The sequence below is a fragment of the Ammodytes marinus genome, assembly GCF_949987685.1.
Source record: "Ammodytes marinus genome assembly, chromosome: 5".
NCBI lineage: Eukaryota > Metazoa > Chordata > Actinopteri > Uranoscopiformes > Ammodytidae > Ammodytes > Ammodytes marinus.
Genome location: NC_137234.1, coordinates 19,537,773 through 19,560,279, shown reverse-complemented (window position 1 = coordinate 19,560,279; position 22,507 = coordinate 19,537,773). Strand labels below are relative to the sequence as shown.

Genomic DNA, 22,507 nt, shown 5'->3' with positions numbered 1-22,507 from the left:
CAGACACATCAAGAAAAACAGGAGCAATCATCGAATAAAACATCATTTAATACAACACTTAAACTGTCCCAAGGTTAAAAAATCATCTGGCCTAATTGAGACCTGGAGTTTATTCCAGCTGTGAGGAGAATGGTATCTGAATGCGGTGTTACCGAGTTCAGTGTGCACGTAAGGTATGTCTAATGTGATGGGTTGTCGTTAAAGTGTGTGGTGTCCCACAATTAAAAACTTTTAAAAAAGGATGATAAATAAGATGCTAGCTTATTAAGCAAAGCTTTGTGAATAAAAACCAGACTGTGTGAAAAGCGAAGGCCATCCTTCCAGCTCATACAAGGTACAATAATGGCTCCTATAACTGTCCCCTGTAATAACCCTGAGACCATTGTGATAGAAGGCATCCAGGCATACATGGAGGAGATGCAATGTTGAAAGACTGTATCTGTGTGACCGTTAATGTGCAACTGTGCGTGTGTGCGTGTGTGTTCATTATTAGTCACCATCTGGGTTGGGGAAGAAGAACGGTCTGTCATCCTCCTCTTCATCCATCTTCATATACTTGTAGAAACCGAACCTGGCGGACACAACAGGGGGCAACACACACACACGCACGACCACATACATTAACAGAATGTTTGAAGGTTCAATGTGCCTTGAAGCATACAGTACTCAACTTAATCTCTTGGTGAGGGTCGGCATGAATCACTGCCATTTAAATTCACAGTTCTGCATAATCAATGTAGTCGCTCATATATATGAGACAGAGACGAATGTTCCCCGAGCTCTGGATGGAAGAGATAACAGGCAATAATGTCCTTACTTCTCCAAGTAGATAGGGGACTCTCTGTAGAAGCACTTGTTCTCTCGCTCCATGTGGGTGAGACGTGTGAAGTCATTGGGGTAAACGAAGGATAGATAGACCTGAAGGAGAGATAAATGTCAATCAAAATGGTGATGATCCCAGAAAGTGCTGATAAAGGAGTTCATTTTCATGCAGCAGTATTCAATTAGGATTAGATCAGCATCAGCATTTTATTAAAGTCTGTCACTCGCTTTAGATATACTGCTGCAGGTGTTTTTTTTTTGTTTTTTTACAGTGACTCCTGTCAAAGCTAAATTATATTTTCATTGCTCTCATTTTTCGGGCATCACTTTGTCTCTGTCTTTGTCTGCTGCAGTGACTTGTATCATCCTACAGGGGGCAGCAGCGCTCAACACTACCTGCCACCTGATTACTTACTGTGTTTTGACACAAAGGGAGGGATGCAGCTCACTAATGTCCAAACCAGTACCGACTTAGTGTCTATGCTCGAAGTGTTCTCTTTACGAATGACCTAAATATCACGCTGACTCTGCAAGTGGCTACTTTTTGGCAGGCTTAAAGACTACCGCCATAATTGGATGCACTTTTGACGACCCCATCAGTTTAATTTCCGTAAGAACAGCCTCTCTCTCTCTCTCTCACACACACACACACACACACACACTGACACCGTCCCTTATCCTGAATGTGAATCTGTTTTTTTCCCCCCGGGACGGGAAGGTGACTTACAAATTGGAGGCCCTGGTATCTGGCGATGGGAAAATCTTTGACTACGTAGGTTGGAGAGTAGAGACAGGCCGGAAGAACGTTTTCAAGCCGGGATGGATCAATCAAAGGGGCTGAGGAGAGAGAGAGAGAGAGAGAGACAGAGAGAGAGAGAGACAGAGAGAGACAGAGAGAGAGAGAAGGCGAGGTAAATATTTAGAGCCAATATGTGTATGGGAATTCTTGATTCAGCAAACGTTATACGAGTCAGAGGCCTGGAAGATGATAGGGCAAATGGAACACCGCCAGCCAGCCAAACAGACAAAATGACAGTCTAAGATACAGCTGAACTGACAGCCAAGAGAGAGAGAGACTGTGAGCCAGACAGACAATCAGTCAGGGGAAAATGACAGGCCTAGAGAAAAAAGCACAATCTGAAAATGATGAGTGGCACAGGCTCACTGTTATAGAAAGTGTCCCTGGGGTCCGGCTTTAGCATATCCGCGCCGTGCTGCGTGACGACACCACCTCCCCCCTGCAGAAGCTGAGACTCCCCCGGGAGACGGATGTGACTGGCCAGTGTCTGAGGGATGTGCTCAACGCTGTTCATCTTCAGATTGGACTCGTCTGAAAAAGAAAAAGACAGGGCAGAGAGACACAGGGTGAGGCAGAGATGCTGCAGAAGAGGGAAAGAGCAAGGACGATCCAATGGTGCATTCATTGTGTTGTTTATCTTCATTTGGGATTAATATGATGTTGGAAGGAAAAACCTTTAGTGTGTAATATGTGTCCCAATCATACATTCTTAAACCATCATGAAAAGGTGAAGAACAGGGAGAATAAAAAGAGAAAAAGGGGGAGGGAAGGAAACAAAGAAAGAAGGATGATGAAAAGGAGGAAAGAGGATCCGAAAAAAAAGTTGGAAAAGTTGGAAGAAAAACGAAAAACAAGAGCTGGGGCCGATTCATAATTATGTCCAATCGATAGCAAGGGGAGGAGGTGAGGATGTGTGATTAATGACATGTCAGGAGCAAGGCCTGATGGGAGAAATGCTTTATAATTAACAGGGTGGTCAGCATCATTCTCATCCTCCGGAGGGTGGAGTGTGCGTCTTTGTGTGCACAGGTTACTCCGAAATATCCTTTTTTCCCCCCCAGACTTCCCTTCATCTCACAATAAGATATCTGTTGATCGCATACCTGGGGTCCACTGTGCAGTGTGCACAAGCTCTGCCAAGTGTAATAAATCATCTATGTTACTGGACCTCTCAAATACATTTCTACAGATGTAGATGGGTTGCAATCCAAAATCAAGCATTATTTCGGTGTGGTACAGTCAGACATTAGCCTGGCCCCGCCCGCCTACCTACTTCCGGCCAAATTCAGACATAGCAACGTTGTGCACAAAGTAAATAGAATTTCCCGGTCTGTGTGATGTTAGAGTAGTTTGTGTGTGTTACCATCTGTCTTGTGCTTCTGTGTACTTGCACTGCTTCTTATCATACCAATAAAGAGATGTATTTGGCTCGGACCCATAAGTAATTATTCAGATCTATAGTGAACAGCCTTGCAAATGAAAGTGTTATGAAATACACCATTAGTAATTATCCCGACACAAATGGTGGCTTCATTTGTAAAAAGAAATTCAATAAGGCAGGCACTGTTAAAAGTGTTTATGGTCAGCGCGATCTTCGGTAACAAAGATGGATGTTGAGAGAACCATGCAGATGAGATACTACATTTTGGAAATATTCAATAACCACTTAAAAAATCTGCAAGATAAGTTGTTAATTATAAAACGCTTACACGGAGAGTAGAACAAAAGCAATCTACCAAGTTGGCACAATTATTCCTGTTTTTTTTTCAGAGACGGAATATAAGCTGACAAAGTTGTTTTCCGATTCACTTCTTGGGCTTCTACTCATCAGTATTTCAACACTTTGACACTGTACTGAACAACCCATCCCTGAGAATCTGGCTAGCTACTAATGTGTGAAAGACGTCTGGTGGAGAGCATGACTTAAAGGGAGGAGTAGGTGTGGATGGGTGGAGGGAGATGGTAACGTTCCAATCCAGCAGGTGACCTCATACACTGCACACAAGGCCTTCTTCTTCTTCTTCTTCTTCCCTGTCAAAGCTGGTCATTACATTTATTTCATTAAGAGGGCAAACTGCTGCTCTTCACAAAATGACTCCACGTATCGTTTTCTGCACAGCTGGAATGTTTCCCTCCATAATGATACTGAATCACTGTGACACAATGCTATTCTTAGACATCCACACGGGACATTCTTGCGCTCATGTCTGCTACGAATGACACCTATAGAGTAAAAGAAGGGGCGACTATCAGATTCTGTATCTTCTCTTTGGCTGCACACAAGATAGGCAATGCTCTCAAAATGACAGTCGGCAGCTACCCTAAAGAAATGAATATGAAACAAGTGTTGTTTTGAAGACCTAGGCAAAAAAAAAGTTTTTTAAGTGAGACAATAGAGAAGCGCATCTCTATAAAAGAAAAAGAAGAAGCTGATTATGTGACATTAAACTATACTGATCGATACCAGACTACTAGACTAATAAGATGTTCTTCATGGCATCATTTCCAATTTCTATTTGACAAGCTCTCAGCTTTACAGAACGAACAAAAGAGAACAACATGTTTCATCATCATTGAATAGTCCTGAGTGTATCCCAGCCACAAACCTCAGGAAGTCATTGTTTTAAATTCATCATGCTATTTGATTTCCAAGCCAAGACAACAGATAAAAGCCTTCCAATGCGATGCATCAGTGGGGCAGAAGAGCTCTTACCTGTGTACAGGGAGATGTAGGCCGAGTCGATCACTTCATATTTCAGACCGGGGAGGAACGGGCGCCACTGTGTCAGAGAGCAGAGGGTGAGAGAGAAGAAAGAGTGAGCAAAACAAATTGTCCATCACCGCTTGCAACACTATGCCACTCTGTTATTGATCCTACCAGCAACACAGCACCATCGATCTGATGAAGGGGATTTGTATGTAACACACTTAAACCATAGAGAGGGAGGGGTGAAAACAAGTGTGGCACATGATAAGATAACAAGAAATCAAGCAAACAAGTGGGGGGAAAACAAAAAACAAAAAAACACAAACACATGAGAAAATAAAGCAAGAACAGAGCTGTGGGACGAAAGCGTGACGAGTACGTGTAAGATCTGGTAATGAAAACCTGAAAACAGACAGAAGCGTGAAGAGATAAATAAAGAGGAGAAGAGGAGGAGGAGGAGAGGCTACCATTATTTTAAATAGATTTCACAATTACCACGTCACTTCTGGTTAGCCAGGATATAATCACAGGAGACAGGTCATTTCCCAAGCCCCGGGTTGAGAATACAAATAGAAACAGCCTCCTCGGGCTCATGCAAATGCTTCCACGTGTGTATGCACAACAAACAACAAACTCTTACAAAACACATTTTTCGCAATCCACTTCTTTTCACTCGTGCACTGGTTGTAGCACCGACTGCTGCTGTGTAAGAGCCCAATATAGCACTTGTTTTGTGTTACGTCTACGTTGTGTGCTTGTCCTTCACACTCACACTCACATTCACACGTTGACACAGGAGCACACACACCAAAAAACAAGTGCACATATAAAAGACAGAACAACAAGGACACAGTGTGACACCATGCTGAGCAGTAGCAGAGATCAGCCCAGCAGGCTGCCCAAGCCTTCAGCATTTTGTCATTATTTAAGGGTGATTGTCCTCAAGGGCAAGTCTGTCACAGCCTGACTTGTGGGAGGATAGAAAAGTGGAGGCAACGGCAGAAAAGCGTTAAAAGAAAAGTTAAACAAATGTAGTGAAGTCTTTATACATCAGTGAGGTCAGTGATGCAGGGATATGTTGAAGATGTGCAGGATAGATGCTGAAAATAGATCTTATCAAATGAACCCAACATATATAATATAATAAAGGGAGGGAGACAGGAACAGCGGTTGATTGACAGCAGCTTATACAGTGTGGCAAGCTGTCAGAGCAGGTGAGCCTTTCTGGAGCAGGAACCGCCAAAGTGTCACAATGACAATGCACAGTACCAGGACCCAACACACTGAGGCAGCTCAATGGAATTCAACCATTGTTAAATTGCATTATGTACAACACCAAGGTTTTTCCTACTGTGTGAAATGTAAAAATGACCTATGTGAAAAAGGCCAGGAGATCCTCGACTCGCGCCTCCAGGCAACACAGTTCAACTCAAAACGGATCAGCTTTGCAGGACAAAGCATGTTAGGTGGCATGTAGGGAGAGGGTCTTCAAAGGGTCTCTCTCTCTCTCACACACACACACACACACACACACACACACACACACACACACACACACACACACACACACACACACACACACACACACACACACACACACACACACACACACACACACACACACACACCATTTATTTTATATATCTGCATGTGTGTGTGTATATATTTCTTTAGGTGAATGCATACACACACAATTTATTTTATATATGCAAATTTGTGTTTTAAAATTATTTTAGGTGAATGCATATGTATATGTATATTGCATGTGTACAAGGTTATATGCAGAATTATTTTCTTTAGAATTGTAATACTATGGTTATTTATATTCTGTTGCCGGCTGATGAAGGACAAGTGGTTAAGCCTACTGGACTTGTTATTATTTTACTTATGATGCCTAAATGTTATACACTATATATCTCAACTTTGAGTTCTGTAAACAAATATGTTGCAAATAATAAAAGATCATCAGACCCCTTACAAACAAAAACACACACACACACACACACACACACACATAGAAAGAGAGAGGAGAGAAGAGAACGCTTGAAATACTTCATGTGCACCTGTGCGGCCTATTTTACAGCTGTGTGGGAATTTCTCCAGTTCATCGTTTGGCCCAATATATTCTCTCTGATTAATTGCTCCAATGGGGAGGTATTAAATTAGTGTGCATCTAGATCTGTGTTTGGATGGGAACCTTTATATGAACAAGCGCACACAGTATTTGTTTTGTGTCTGCGTATGTGAAATAGTGTTGACAAGGAGCAGCAGGAAAAAGCAGAGGCCTGCTGCTCGCCGGCCCCACAGGTTCACCAGAGGAAAGAAAATCAATAACCAACAGAAACTAATAGAAGGTACCAATCGCTGAACAAAATGGCAAAAGGGTAGCCAGCAGTTGTTGTTTCACCACATTTCATCACGCCTGGACCACCCAGTGACATATGCGGTTTTTAATATTGTTTTCATTCAGCTGGCCAAAAAGTAGATGTTGCTCCAATTCAGAGTATGTGGTGTAATGCCCGCTGGAGTGAGACACACACACACACACACACACACACACACACACACACACACACACACACACACACACACACACACACACACACACACACACACACACACACACACACACACACACACACACACACACACACACACACACATAATTATTTCATTACTCTCACACACATAGACAGACAGACAGACAGACAGACAGACAGACACAGACAAAGACACACACACACGCGCACACACACACAGGTTATTTTTCATCCCTCAATGATTAGGAAGTTATTGCTTCCGAGAGAGCTGACTGCTGGCTGTTGCTGTGTTTGGTTTCTTCAATTCAATTGGCTGTTCCAAAGCTTTAGGCACTATGGATATTGTTTTATCTATGGAATTTGTTTTTTAAGTGTGACTCATAGGAGATAAGGACATAATGAAAAATGCCCTTTCCCCAGTTTAGGTATAAATCAATTCAGATGTGCGGTCCAATAACATTAACATAAAGTAAATAATACATAAGAAGTCATTTTTCTTTTTCACCACTTAAAAGCACATTATCTACTAATATATCGTGGAATTTGCAGGTGGAATGAAGGTGAACGCTGCAGGAATAGAGAAGAATTCCGATGTTTTCTTGAATCAGACAGCTTCAACTGGACCAATGCTGTCCTGCTATTGTCCTTATTCATTTGTTCAGTAGAGGACAGAGAGGTTCACTGTGAGCATTCTATTATTTTGGTTTTTCTCTCTCTCTCCCTCTCTTACTCACACACACCTGACTTTGGGCCCAAATTGGTGGAGTAGTAAACAGAGAGCAGTCAGTGGCAGAGTGGACAGCAGAACAAGACAGATGTTAACAAGCCTGGCGACACCTACCTGAGGGAAAAAAGCCAAAAAAGGAGACCAACACTACACTGCTGTTTTTTTTTGTTTTTAATCTTCATTTATATTGGGTAGTTTGAATGAGCTTGAATACGTTATTTAAATCAGCACCCTCTCTAAAGTTACATAGATTTTTTTAAGGGCAGGGCAGCCTAGAAATTGTATGATTATTATTATTAGATTTCAAGATACAGATTCAATAATTTTCTTACCGTAACTAAATCCAGTGAAAATGGATAATGACCCCATCCTATTAACAAGTTTTGCCTTTGTAGCCTAAATCTAATGCAGAGCTCCATTGCTGTCCAAAAACTAATAAAAACATGTCAATAAGACACCTGAAATAATTGAACTGCATGTTCCTCTATATAATGAAAAAAGGCCACTGGCGGGTTTTTTAAAAGGTTGATACTCCTATTTGACCAATGCTTGCTTAAAACTACAGTACACATCTGTTTTGGAAATAGCTTTATATTTGTGTCTAAAAAGCTTTCTGCGGACAATATCTAGAGAAATTGGCCAATGATAAATAATGAATGTCATCATAATAATGATAACTTCAGGAAGGATTGTTCATTTGTTTTTTTTTGTCTTGTGTTAACTATTGATTTAGTCATTGAGAGTGGATGGGGAAAAAATATGAAAAAAAAAGATAAAAAACACACAAGACAGTGAGAGAAAAACAACGCTGCAAATGGACATGAGTGTGCCATAGTGTACCAATGAGAGAAAACCCTCCCACATCCCAAAAAAGGCTCTAGGGCTTTGAGTTGAGAGCCTTGTGGAGTTTGAAGAATATGGCAATATGTATTGTGGTGTAAGCCTTTTCAAACACACAGTGTGACTGATATCTGTGGATGTAGCAGAAAGTTCAAATAAAGTCCACCCCATACTGAGAAAACAACCCACAGCCATGGTACACAATGTTCACAGGACACAAAGGAAGTGTAGGTTGTTACTGAGATGAGGGAAATGGACACAGTGCTGCCTGACAACTGTTCGGCCTTAGCAACTCCATGATTTCATCGGGAAGGACATGATGCCTACAAGCCAAGAAAATAAATGTTCAGTAGTTGTGTTGCAAAAGAGGCAATGTGACAGCTAACAAGCTAACACGAGAAAGTGTTTGCCTCTCTCTATCCTAGTTTGGGTTTAGGTTAAGGGGAAAGTGGCATCTTTTTTTATGTCATCTACATTTATATGATACAATGTGTGTGTAGCAACACAATGTGTGACTAGCTACAAGCTGCAGTTGTTTGCTTTCTTGAACAGTGTTAAATAAGAAAAATTTATAGCACTGTCATGTTTGTGTGGTGAATATGAAGCTCTTTCCAGCAGCTGTTTTGTTTACATTTGCATAAAGACTAAAAAAAACGTTTTCTAGTTTATAACCAAATTGTGTTAAAGTTGGACACAACCAGGATATCTACCCTCAACTCTCAAGCTGACTAATTACTAACACATATATACTGTGGATTTTGTTTGTTGGATCTGTACAAAAACGTGTAGTAGGCCTAACTGAAAACAAGTGTAAAAACTAAAATTGGGGTTTAAAGCTGTATTCTTGGAGTATTGTCAGGACCATGAGTTTCCCAGGAGTTTTACCAGCAGAAGTTACAGAGTTGTGACAGCTTTGGTAGGTAGGAAGAGAAACATAGAGTGATTTTTTGCATTGGCAGCCATGGAATGTCTGTAGCGTAGAGCTATGGTGCTGCCCACTGACAGGCGCCTGGCAGCCTCTAGCGTCAAGGAGAGACTCCTGACAGGCTCGGAACAGATACATCCCCGACAGAGCACAGAAGATACTAAAGACTGCTGGTGTTTTGATGCTCCTTCATACAATGAAAGTTGACAAGTATACAGACAGAGAAGAAGAGCCAAAAAAGCACCTCACTGAAACAAAAGCTAACCGTAAACTACAGCACGGAAACAAGGACAGGAAGCTTGTGACTGATTATGGTTTAAATTCAATTGACAGCTCAACCGAAATAAACACTTACATCATGCTAGAGAATAAATGCCACCATCCATTCCCTGTCAAACTGACATTAAAAAACAGTAGCTTTTTTAATGTCATATCATGTCTTGCCTGGGGACATTGAAATATATATATATATATAATATTCAAGAGACGAGGAGGTGGATACAGAGACGGTGTGTTTGACTTTCTATGTTGAATTATACATTAGCCAAAGTCTCTCAGACCAGACGTTTCAGAAAAGACAAATGAGCCCAATATCCATAGCAATTACTGGCGCATCGTAGTCTGTGTGTCTGCCGTGGTGCCCCGTGTTCTCTGAAGGTGAACCGTTTAGTCACACTAACACTCTCACCAGATTTAAGTAAAACTCATATGACAGCGTGTCCTAGCACACCTCTTAAAATCCAATGTCTTAACTCTGCAGCCACATTAACAAAACCTGCAGAAAGGACCCGCAGGAACCTACTGTTTACTGGAAAAGAGATAACTCATAAAAATGGATGGGTTTGGAATAAATAACCATGGCAGCATAGACCTGACTGGAAATGTAAAAATTGCTCTAATATTATAGAACTAACCCAGCCTAAAGCAGATTAAAAAACATCCAGTGATACAGAATTTAATCTGACACATTCAGCAAGACCTGCATATACCCATGACAGCATGCAGGCATGTTGTACCATTTAAACTGATGTCGCTTGAAAGTATTTGAATCATACTCCAGTGTTTCCCCCAGCGCTTTATAGCTAAGGCGGCCGCCTTAGCAACGCCAGCCCCCCGCCTTGACTACCAACCACCCCCCCAAAAAAAAAAAAAAAAAAAATTTTTTTTTTTTTTTTTTTTTTTAGAGCTGCACAATTAATGTACTAGCAAGCGCGAATTGTACTTATACATACATAACTGCGCGAAAGGCCGCGATTTGCGGTAAAAAGCATGTGTCTCCAAGCGTTTCTCTATCAGCTGCTCTGTGTCCGCGGCTTTGTGTGCGCGACCGTACTGCACCGCGCGACTACGGGATGCACGCGGGAGAGTTAAACGAGCAGAAGCAAACCAACATTTAACTGGTGGCAATAATAAACGCGGTGCAGTTCTATGGGGATATTTAGCTGAACAGAAAGAAGTGCTCTGCAAAGCTAGAACAGTTTAAGACTCCACATCACCGTGGCAACACAACCTAAAATCTATCAGCTCAGACAGCGCAGAGAAAAGTTTGATGAATGCATGAGAGTGATGGCCCAGGCACCTTTCAGTAAGTTTACAGAAGTGCCACACTGTTACTGTCTTTGACCTTTGGAGAAATGTATTTAGTCATTTTAAGGGGAAAACACATTGTATTTATTATTTCAACTATTGAGTTATTTTTCAAACAACATGCTAGTGTAGGCCAAGAAGATTTATTTTCTGAATTTTCAATGCTGCTTTATTTTTATGTTTTAAATTTGGAAATACATGTTAGAAAACGACCAATAAACTCTGTATTTAAAAAGAAATCAAGCAAGTAGGCTAAAAACAACCATTAATGAATTATAGGCTATCGCATCACAGTAGGCCTATTGTCCACAATAATCGCACAACAGCCCCTCATCCAAAAAGGAACTTTAAAGTTGAATTTTCACTTTTATGTGCATACACATGTTGAGTGTATGGTCCATTATTTGTATTTAGTGTGTCTGTATAGTATTGCACCAAAACAGTAGAAGTTTTCTTTAATTGTGCTTTGTACTGCATGTTTGCACATCATTTGTACCTGCACATAGCAAACAAAATTGCACAACTGTAAGGTCAGTGTCTGTTGTATTCAAATTAACAGTTTATTTCTTTACTGCGCATTGGCATCTTTGAGCAAAATACCCCCCAAATTTTCGACGCGGCGCGGTACGCCGCGCCTCCGATGACCCAGGGCAGTGACCACCTTGACTAAGCCATTTTCTGGGGGAAACACTGTACTCTAAAGGAAGACATACAGTATGTGTGTGTGTGTGTGTGTGTGTGGGTGTGTGTGTGTGTGTGTGTGTGTGTGTGTGTGTTTGTTTTTATGTCTGTCCTTCAAATGACTCGCAAACTGTTCATCTAATCTTCATTAAATGTGGCACTTTTTTCTTCTGTCATTCCCCCTTTGGAACAAGGAATATGTGTGCAAGCTGAAGAGGTGGACAGAAACAGTTTGTTTATTGTTTAGTTGTGGATCCCCATTAGTTGACACAGAAGCGGCAGACTGGTCTTCCTGGGGCCTATTGCATAAAACTAGGATAAGGGATTAACCTAGGATATTTCGGTTATCCTGGCTTGCGTTAGCCATGATCCGGTTGCATAAAAGTGGAGGGACATAAGTTACCCTGGAGATTTATCCTTTACGTTTAGCCTGGTCGGGACCAGGCTAAACGTAAAGGATAAACTTATTCTGTTGCCTGATTGGCTCAGTCAGCTGTCACTCCGATCTGAAATCAAGGTGTTTAACAGTTATTCCATGATCTTCTGTGTATTGCTTTATTTTCATTAGCCTGTTTTAAGGTACCACATAAAGGACTGCATTGTCATTTAGTTAAATAGTCCTTCTTTTTTATTTATTTAACCTGAACCATTTATAATTAACTTAATTATAATTAGATTAAGATGCAATGATATAAATTACAATAATTGATGTTCAATATTGCGGGCTATATTTATACAATTGATTATCGATGGAAGATGACGTTGCAAGTGTGGGTCAAATAAATTCACTTTGTACTTATAACTATATCGAGGTGCATCTGAAACAAAATTCAATATCAATGAAAAATTCCTTTTTTCTGTAATTGAATTCAAAAAGTGAAACTTAAATATATTCTAGAAATTCATTACACATGGAGTGAAATTAATCTAGAATAAACATACTTTTCAGATGGTCGACATTTCTGTATTATAAATCCTTTTTCTGATTGGTTGTATGTAACATTCTAATATTTTGAGATACTGGATTTTTTATTCCATGTCAATCAATCATCCAAAAAAAAAGGCCTGACATATTTCACTTTGTGTAATGAATCTATGAAAGTTTAACTTTTTGAATGGACTTTCCATGATATTCAATTTTTTAGATGCACCTGCAGACTGCTCACTGTCAACTATTTTATCATAAAACAATGCAGGGACATCAAGAACAATTGGCAGAGAATACATCTCCTGTATGAATTGAACTGCCCCCTCACTTACGGTTTAAACTAGCAAGGCATTGTGGGAAAATGGGCCGTCTTTTCCATTTTTCCATCAGTAAATCTGTGTTCGATCTTTGGGTCTACTTCTGAAAGCTGTGGGCTGGCACTTAACAGAATTACTTACACCTGGCTTGACAAAGCAGCCCCTTTACATCCTGGATTGGCGTTTATGCAACTGACTAATCCAAAGTGCCCAGGCTAGACTTTGTCAAGGCTGGCTTTATCAATCATCCTGGATGTCTTTATTCCACTTTTATGCAATAGGCCCCTGGGGTCCAATTCAAATCAGAACATACAAATCATCAATCACTGTGTGTGCAAGCTGAAGAGGAAATGTGGGGAGAAAGAGAGAAGGGATTTACATGCACAGGTTGCTGGCCGGAATCGAACCTGCGACATTCTATTTTAATGGCACGTGTGGTAACCACTAGCCTACAAAGGCTCGAACAGTGCTGAATATTTGCAATATTTTAGTAACTTAACAGACACGTACCAGCCAGACATTAACTAGTTAAATACATTTAAAAATATGTTAAATACATTTGAAGACATATGGCATAATATGAAATGTTAACAGGACTCAATGAGTGAGGGTGAGGGGACATTACATAGCTGACTTTTTTTATTTTAAAATCAAATGTCATGTAATGAACGGTGCTCTTTGGGAAGTGTCTGATCAAATCTGCATTGGGACAAGAGAAACTGTTGGCATGAAAGACAGAAAGAGAGATATGAACATGGGCTTTAAATCCCTGTGTTCTCCCAGTGGTTTCACCAATGAGAAGGACATGAATGAGAATAATGTATAGTATAGGACAAGATCTTCTGGATAATGAGAAGCGATTCCCATTGAGAGTTTATGTGAGTGAGTGTCTTGCACTTTTCATCATCCTCATAAAGAGGGAGAGCCTGGATGATAGCCCTGCAAATCGCTACAGACATATTGACTGGCATTGATCTAGCTCTCTGGAGGATCGGAGGACAAAAGGACATGGCTGTAAAAGCATTACATGCCATTTAAAGAGCTATTGTCAGTGAGGTAAAGGTTAAAGCTGGTGTTTCCATGCACCATGTGCATGGCCTCTTAGAAAGCGTATGCCATAAAAACAAGGGCAAATTGAAATGTGAGTTATACATAGCCATATGGTGGCCTGAGTAATGAGGCAAAAGGTGAGAGAGAACCATGTATAGGTGACTCTGTAAACAAAATATTGCTCGAAATAAAGATAAAATGTATATGATCTTAATCTGGGAACTTGTAAAAGGGAGTAGTCAAAATGTAAAGGTAATTTAGCAGAAACGTGTGCAAAGTAAAGATTATGAGCAAAGTAAATGAGTCTAAAAGGACCATAAGAAGACGTCAAAAGCAAAGAAAAGTAGTTGAGAAAGTAAAGAGGGAACGCAGTGAAAACCAAAAAGTGAAGCAATAAAATTCGACTCCATATGTCAGAGCTGCTAAACTACAGTCAACCCTAAAAGGTGTTCAAGTAGTAAAGAAACTGAGAGAAAGCCAAATTATTTCCAAGTAAAACGACACACACAATATACTTTAAGAGCCAGGTCGCAGGGACTGCATCTGATTTATATTGAGAAGGGAAGACGTGAGGCAGATGTTGTGTGTAGAGTTGTGACTTTGTGAAAGCACCTGTGAGTCTGCAGTGTTGCGGTAAACTGGTGTGTGCGTACATACATCGGTGTGTGTATTAATTGGTCGGCAGTTTAAGGTTTGGCCTGGCAGGAGTGATAAAACAGGGCCATTAAAAATCCTGGATTTAAATCCCACACCCCTAGCGCTCCATAAACTTGCCATTACTAATTAAGGTGTGACTTTCTTCCCTTCTTTCTCTCACTCACTCTTCCTCTCAATCACCCCCTTTAATGGCCAACACTTTCCTTCATTCTGTCCCAGTTCTAGCGAGAAGACGTTTTCCATTAAGGCCTGTGGAAAAGGTCTTGTTTTTCCCTGACAAAGTTCCAGGGGAACTTTGAAATACTTCTTTCATCTCATGCAAACCATTCAGACAACAGTCATCACTGAAGAGAGTTTATTTGAAGTTAATTGAAGAAAAACAACTGAGGTAGAGGGCGGTCATGGAAAGGTTTAGTCAGGTTAAGTAACTTGCCTTCCTTATGTTAACAACTCAACAATCTGCTCATTCATTAACCTGCTGTTCATACCAGACACAAATAAAGTTGTTTCCATTGCCTTGGGAAAGGAATGGCGTATTCTTAACCGTTATCTTCCTGTCTCTAATGCTGTTTGTGTTCTGCATTCTTGCAGCCACTCTTACTAATTCCTTTACACCATGGAAAAGAAAACGGGCCAACACAGAAAGAACAAAGGTTCCCTTTCTTACTGTCTTGCCAAAAGGTAACTTCCAAACTGCACTGTTGTGCAATCTGTGATTTACTTCCTCTCGTTTTCCATATAACAAGCCCTGCTAAACAAATATATTCCCAGAGGAACAACAGCCCACCTTTGACCATGCAATCATTGTTTGGCACGGAACACAGAAGAAAGAGCTGTGAATCCACGCTATCTGCTCTTTAACAAATGAGTGCCTGGGTTTGCCGCGGATTTATGTGAGCCCTGGGCTGGTGCTGTTGGGGGCCGGTCACGGTAAATCTGCTATTTTTGTCAAGGTGTGAAATGTATTCCGCTGCTAAATCACACACAGGGGCCTTAGTAAGCACAGACAGCATGGCGAACACACACATATTCCTCCACACAATCTTGATTTGCTGCATGACTATTTTACGTTTCATTAAATTGTTCTTACTAGTACAAACTCACTTTGATGGACTCGTGAGTAGTGTGTTGGTTTAAAAGATGGAGAGAGAGAGAGGGAGAGAGAGAAAGATGGATTTCCACATGACCTTGGTAGACATAATCGCCTAGTTTTCTGGATGGAAGGTAGGCTAGGAAGTTAATGATTTCAATGAGAAATACCACACAGAAATATTTAATCTAAATACCGTAGGTGCACACAATGTGCATATCCTTCTCCACACTCCTGTTCTTTTTATATGTCCTAAGATATGCCAATGAACTTGGATTAATGGACCAAAACCTTAGTTTGATGTAAATCTTAATTGCCAGTGCAAAGAACTTTAATTTTACTATATGTCATTTTTATAGGTTGTATCCCTTTCTGCTTTGTTGGAAGGAACAGCCAATTGCCCATGTTATGGTTAACGCTAAATTCCAATGTCTACCTGGGTAAGCTGTAGACACCTGTGTGTTTCCACTTATACATATGAAGTCAAAACAGACATACTGTAGCCATGCATTAAAACAATGCAAGGCTCTGTATTATTTGGGATGTGTTGCTACATTTACCAGTGCAAACATTAAAGCAGGAAGCAAATGAAGCAGGAAGTCAGGCTTAAATAATGTATCCATTTTGGACCCGTTTCAAATTGCTCTAATCAACACAATGTGATAGGGGTCACTAGTGGCTCAATTTCCCAATTTTCCTCAAGCCTGTTTCCAGCAATACCAGGCAGCAGCGTTTAGTGAGCTTGATGTACAGTATCAAAATCATTAATTGCAGGTTTAAGGCAGTGGTTTATTAGATTATGGCACATCACTTAACAATTCACGGTGACAATAATTTTGTTCATTATGTCTTGACACAGATGGGAAAAACAAAATAAAATATTAAATTTCCTTGTAAAAGTAAACAACTTATTGTCACATGGACAGTGTCATTCTGAACATATGTGCTGCTTGTATTTGATAGGCTCACAGCTGTGGCAAAAGTTGAGCTCGGTTCGACTATTTTTGCCAGACGATCCTGCAGTTATGTGTTTGTCACTGGGGTGTGGCTGCCACAGGCTGTAATTTATTAGTCACACTTGCACATCATCAGCAAACTGTTTATAACACACCCACACCACAGTGCTAACAGGGTTCAGCAAAGCCTCTCTTCAAAACTGGAATCCACAAGAAGCAGCCAATCGGAACTGAACAGACTGAAGGATTGAGAAACTAAAGAAACTGAAAGAATTACAGCACGACTGGAAACTGTGACATAAGGGTAAGGAGTGGTGAAGTGAGGAAGGGCTTGTGGAAAGACTGTGCTAAAAAAATATATATATATAACAGGACAGTTAAGTATATTAAGACCCAGAAGTACACTTGCAGAAACTAATAGACAGAAATAAAGGTGGAGGGAAGTAGCCAGAGGCACTCAGACAAAGTTTGCTGGGCTTAAAGGAAGACCGAGAAAGAAGTTAGAAATCATTAACCTTGAGGGTACAAACATGATACAAAAAATGAAGTTTTGCGAAAGAAACGAGAGAAAATCCAGCCGCAGTGCTGCTGCTCTGCTGATGATGATGGTCACCATGATGATGATGATAACCCCAGGGTTTGTTAAGACATTCACTCCATACACACACACAAACACACACCAGTTATCTCTTTTTATCATTTGCCCTCCCACTCAAAGTACAGGCTTACACAAGGCGTGTGGGCTCTCGTTTGAAACTTCATCTCGAAATTAAGCCCCACTCATCTCTGAGCTTTGCCTGAGGTGCAGAACACCACTACTGAGAGAGAAATGGTGCAGAGGAGAATCAAAGAGAACACAAGAGAAAACAGAAAGTGAGAGAAAAAGAAGTAGTACAGGACAGATATACAGGGAGAGAGAGAAATCCAATGAGAGCTGTGAATATCAAGATGGAGGAGGATAGTGATGACAGACAGAGGAATGGAAAAGACAAGAGGAAAATAGTGAAATGGTGGAGAAAGAGTTTAATTGACGTCATGCTCTAAAAGAGTTGGTTATTATTGAATACAGTTATGCTGAAATGAGCATTGAAAGATTGGCCCACTTACCCCAACCTCAACGTGATCCGAGCCCTTGTCGTCCTGCTTGTGGAGGATCTCAAAGTAGTATTGTCTAGACGACATTAGGCTGAGAAGAGAAGAACAGACAGAGAAAGAGAGAGAGAGCGATATTGTTAGATTAAAAAACAAACAAACAATTGTTTGATACTAAGGTACTGCAGCTCCTTTAACCTTATGATCGGGGCGACTGTGGCTCAGGTGGTAGAGCGCGTCGACCAATGAGCGAAGGGTTGGCGATAGGGTTTGTTCGATACCAGCCCTGCCACTTGTGTCCTGGTTGTTGTGTCCTTGGGCAAGACACTTCACCCACCTCGCCTCGTGTGAATGTGTATGACTACTGTATGTTTGAGGTGGTGGCCGGAGGGGCTGTTGGCGCGGAATGGCTGCCACGCTTCCCTCAGTCTGCCCCAGGGCAGGTGTGGCTACTACCGTAGTTTACCACCACCGGTATGACTGTGTGTGAATGAATTGAACCTGGAACCCTGTAAAGCACTTTGAGTGTGATTAAAAGTGCTATATAAATCCGATCCATTATTATTATCTTTCTCAGCAACACACACAAGAAAACACACTGACTGTCAAAGCGTGACCTAGCACAAATACAACTGCAAACAACTTTTCGCAATAGAATTAAAGGGTCAAACAGGATTTGATGGGAGTGCAGTAAAGTAAGGTAAACTGTTTGACTATAAAAGCACATAATAGTCATAAAAAACTTATGTCAGCTGGACCTGAGCATAAACAGGTTAATCAGCCAAGAATGTAACTGAGCTACAGGCAAGGTGGCAGAGGAGACGGCAGTGAGCCAGGATATTATCAGCCTAGGGAGCCAACAAAAAAACTCCTTCAGAGACTGTGAGGAGGAAAATCAATGCTCCATATAAATCAACATTTTACGCTTAACACAGGGCTCCAGTATTTCTCTGGAACTACTGGGTGAGAGTGAGTAAAATTCTGCATGTTATTCCCTGCACTGATGAAACACAGACAGACAGACAGACAGACAGACAGACAGACAGACAGACAGACAGACAGACAGACAGACAGACAGACAGACAGACAGACAGACAGACAGACAGACAGACAGACAGACAAATACGCACAGTGTTGGGCAGTGAGCAGAACCATGTTTTGCATGTATATACATAAACAGTAAACATCGACAGTGTAAACAGGCACAGTTGTGTAAACTGTTTGCCTTAACAGCGTATAAATCTAACCTTCTTGGGATAGTGCATGTATTAAAGTCCTATAAACAAGATCATGTTAATGCTGTTTGCCACGGCCTGGTAATTTGTGAAACATTTGCTACTCTGAACTTTGGAGTCATTTGGCTCCTCCATATTATGTATGTGCTCTGATTCTCCACGCAATGGGATCAGGGCTTGTTCTTTTTCCTGTTCATTTTCCTCCTTTGTTTCTGTTTCCCGTGCCTCTTTTCTTTCCCTACGAGGGCTGCTTTTCTCTCTCCTGCTGCCTTTTTGTCTCCCTGAAACAAACACAAGTCTTCTTTGATGAAGTCTGTGTTTTGCATTGAAACTAGCCTGACAAAAACCGGAGATAACACCAAAGAAAGGCAAGCGAGCAGACAGGGAAACTTTTGTTGCATAACGTTATCCCTTTTTTTCTAGAGCGGAGTTGCATATTTATGAGTTTGAAAGCAGTGAATCTTTCAGTCTATACGGCAACAACAGGAACGGATGCCTATTACGACGAATTGCCACGGGCCATGGTGACATCTTGAAGCTGGTTGTTTGGTCTGACCGACAGTTAAAAGTACCCACACAGAAAAGAAGAACAATTGTCTTATTTGAGAAGCCAGACACAAGTTTTTTTTTCTATAATAATATATTGTATTTATATGTTGCTTTCCTAGAACCTCAAAGTTGCTTATAGCCTTTTTGCTTGATAAATGACCAGTAGGGGTTATTAAAATTGTCCTGATACCGTTTTTTTTGTCCGTCAAGTAATTGCTTAATGGACTACGTTTTTTCAGCACCCCCAGACATAAATGGCTATAGTCTTTCACAATAAGGTTTGATGAATTACAGTTAAAGCTGGACTTATTTTTGCGGCGTATGTGTGCATGTTTCTTGCTGCCGTCATTGACCCGAGTTGAAATGGAAGGACAAAGGATGAAGGGGGGTCAATCACGTGTTGCCTTCATGCACAAACTCCGCCCGCACCATCCGGCTGCCCAGCGTTCTGTAACCAATAAATCATTGCAGGTGCAGGAGAGCAGCGACAGTGTGCTAAGGTCACTCTCTCATGAATAGGGAACATCCCCTCGGTGCAGCTGCTGAAACGGCACTCGGCGAATGTAAGTGCCACTTTCAGGCTCCTGGCACCCTGCTTGCCCTTTCCCATATGATTTGAACACAAAACGCCATCATAGACTCTATGCCGAGCCATACTTCCAAACGGAAAAAAAGAGGAAATAGTAGATGATCTGGCAATTACATCAGACAAAACCGAGTCAAATTGAAAATTTAATTAAGGCAAAGAATGTTTTGGGGAAAGTGGGCTATCAGAATAATTTCAATCAATTCAAAAATATGACATCAGACACAACACAACTGGTCTGCAAACAGTGGCATTTCTGAGGGAATTTAAAGGTGAAGTAAGCGATTTATTTATGTTAACATACAGTATATGTTAAATCGATCTATATTCATACAGTGATCTCTTATATAGTGTGTGCATTTCATAACTCCGATCTCGTCACCCGCACTGCATGTAATCAGCAAAACTTTTCTGGGATCCCACAACTGATATCCAATCAACAGAGAGAACGCTACAAACCGGCACGTCTTACTGCCGGTGCATGTGCAGAGCGATAGATGGGTGAATGTTTATGCGCCTACAATGGTGGAGCAGGTAAAAATCCTTCCCAATGTCTGTTTTGATGGTTTTTATCATGTTTTATCGCACTTATGGATCTGAGATGATGTTAGATAACTCGCTGCTTGAAGATCGCAGTGCATTAATGTGGTGACGTACGGACGAGGGAGGGGACTGCTAACTGCAGTCACTGACAGGAAATTAGCTAAAAGAACCATTCCGCTTACAGCACCTTTAATCTCACCGTCCCATTTCTGGCGAATTCATTTTCATGCTGGAACTTCACATCTTTCACATCCTGGACCCAAAATTATATTTTTTGTCGGCCTTAGTGTTTCCGAGGTTTCTGTCCCGAACAGATGACTGTAGACGTTTTTACTATGGATATACTATTACATTTCCTGACCCTTCATTAGATTGTCTATTTCAGCCCATAATCTGACTCCATCTGGGGGGATAATCTAATGTCAAAAGATAAGAAGGTGCAGTCTGCCACCACAAAGATCTTTGGAGCAATGATAACAATACAATCAGAGAAAAGGATGACAACATGCTTAAAACAAATAACAATATATACACAGAAACCTCTAAGAATACATCCTTGGTTAACTATCTTTCATCAGCATTTGATAATCTCCTTCTTGCAGCCGGTCACCAATCTCAGAAATTCACGATAACACAACACACACAAAGACCCTGAGCTTTAGCAGCGACAGCTCAGCCAATACAAACCTGATTACATGCTATAAGATGGCATATACAGGAAGGAACCCATGCACACACACACACACAGACAGAGATACACACCACAGATGGCAAGCCTATCAACAGTAAAGGGAGAAAGATCAAGACAGATGAAAGGATCAAATCACATTGAGAAACAGAGATGGATAATATGATGCAGAGCAGAACATCAAGTCCTATTCACTTACTTATCTAGCTTTGGTTAAGCGATTTTCTGTATATTTTCTTGCTGCGATTTGGAGCAATTTTGCACGCCAATTATCTTTTTTTGTTTATGTAATTTAGTTCCACTGCGGAGGCGAGACATTTGTTGAGTCCTGTGTGTTTCACCATCTATCATAGTTATTTCCTTTTTTTAAAGCTCTGCATGACGTCTTTGTGTCCGTGTCCTGGTTTTGTTTTCACTTTGGCGTGAAGAAGACGGATATTCTCTGGGAGAATAAAACAGGGGAAATTTATCATGATCGGTCCAAATAAAGATATGACAGAAGACAATAAGCTATGACACTAACACATTTGAAATTACTTTTTTCCAAGATCTCTTCTCTGTCCAAAAGTATTATATTGAACTGAAGGAGAGGAGAAAAAAACAAAGAAGCACAAGAGGTGTTCTGCCCTTAGAGGGGGTTTGCGTGTGTGCACCAGTCACACAAATCATCTTGTGATGGATGACGAGCCGGGCTCCGGTTGAAAGAGATGAAGAGACAGAGAGACAGGCGCAGAGAAAGATTGAAGCGACGCGATTAATAGCAAATGAAGAGAATTGTAAATTCTTTTCTGTATCTCGAAAGGGAAAATACATTTCAGTGCCTTCATACAGAATACGAGAGAGACAGACAGAGATAAAAACTAAGAATAAAAGAGAAAAATGAAGGGCAAATGAGAGATGGAAGGGGAAAGAATAGATATTAGCTTGTGACTCAAAAGGATGAGTAGAGGGCACACAACAAGAGTCTAATTGCCTGACTAATTGGAGTCTTTGTTTCCAGTCTCCCTTCACTGGGATAAACGGATAGAGCTTGCCTGGGCTGGAGAACGCAAGATGGGACTGCTGGAGCATAAACATTATTCAATACGGATCACTGTTGCCCAAAGTTGGCTGGATTTTGAAGTATGAAATATTTATTTGGCATGGACATTCAGGGAGGGGTTTTCCTTTTCCTAATGAGCGAAACAA

At 40.9% G+C, this 22,507-nt stretch overlaps 1 protein-coding gene across 1 annotated transcript in view; it reads right to left on the bottom strand.

Moving 5' to 3' along the window:
- b4galnt4a (beta-1,4-N-acetyl-galactosaminyl transferase 4a) overlaps positions 1–22,507 on the bottom strand; it is a 129,357-nt gene that overhangs the window by 5,644 nt on the left and 101,206 nt on the right. Inside the window, exons 8-13 of the mRNA XM_080027345.1 lie at positions 17,734–17,812; positions 4,335–4,401; positions 1,988–2,152; positions 1,550–1,659; positions 818–918; positions 498–571 (exon numbers count right to left, since the gene is read on the bottom strand). Of these exons, the coding sequence (XP_079883471.1) occupies positions 498–571; positions 818–918; positions 1,550–1,659; positions 1,988–2,152; positions 4,335–4,401; positions 17,734–17,812 (596 nt within the window). The remainder of the gene's footprint in view (positions 1–497; positions 572–817; positions 919–1,549; positions 1,660–1,987; positions 2,153–4,334; positions 4,402–17,733; positions 17,813–22,507) is intronic.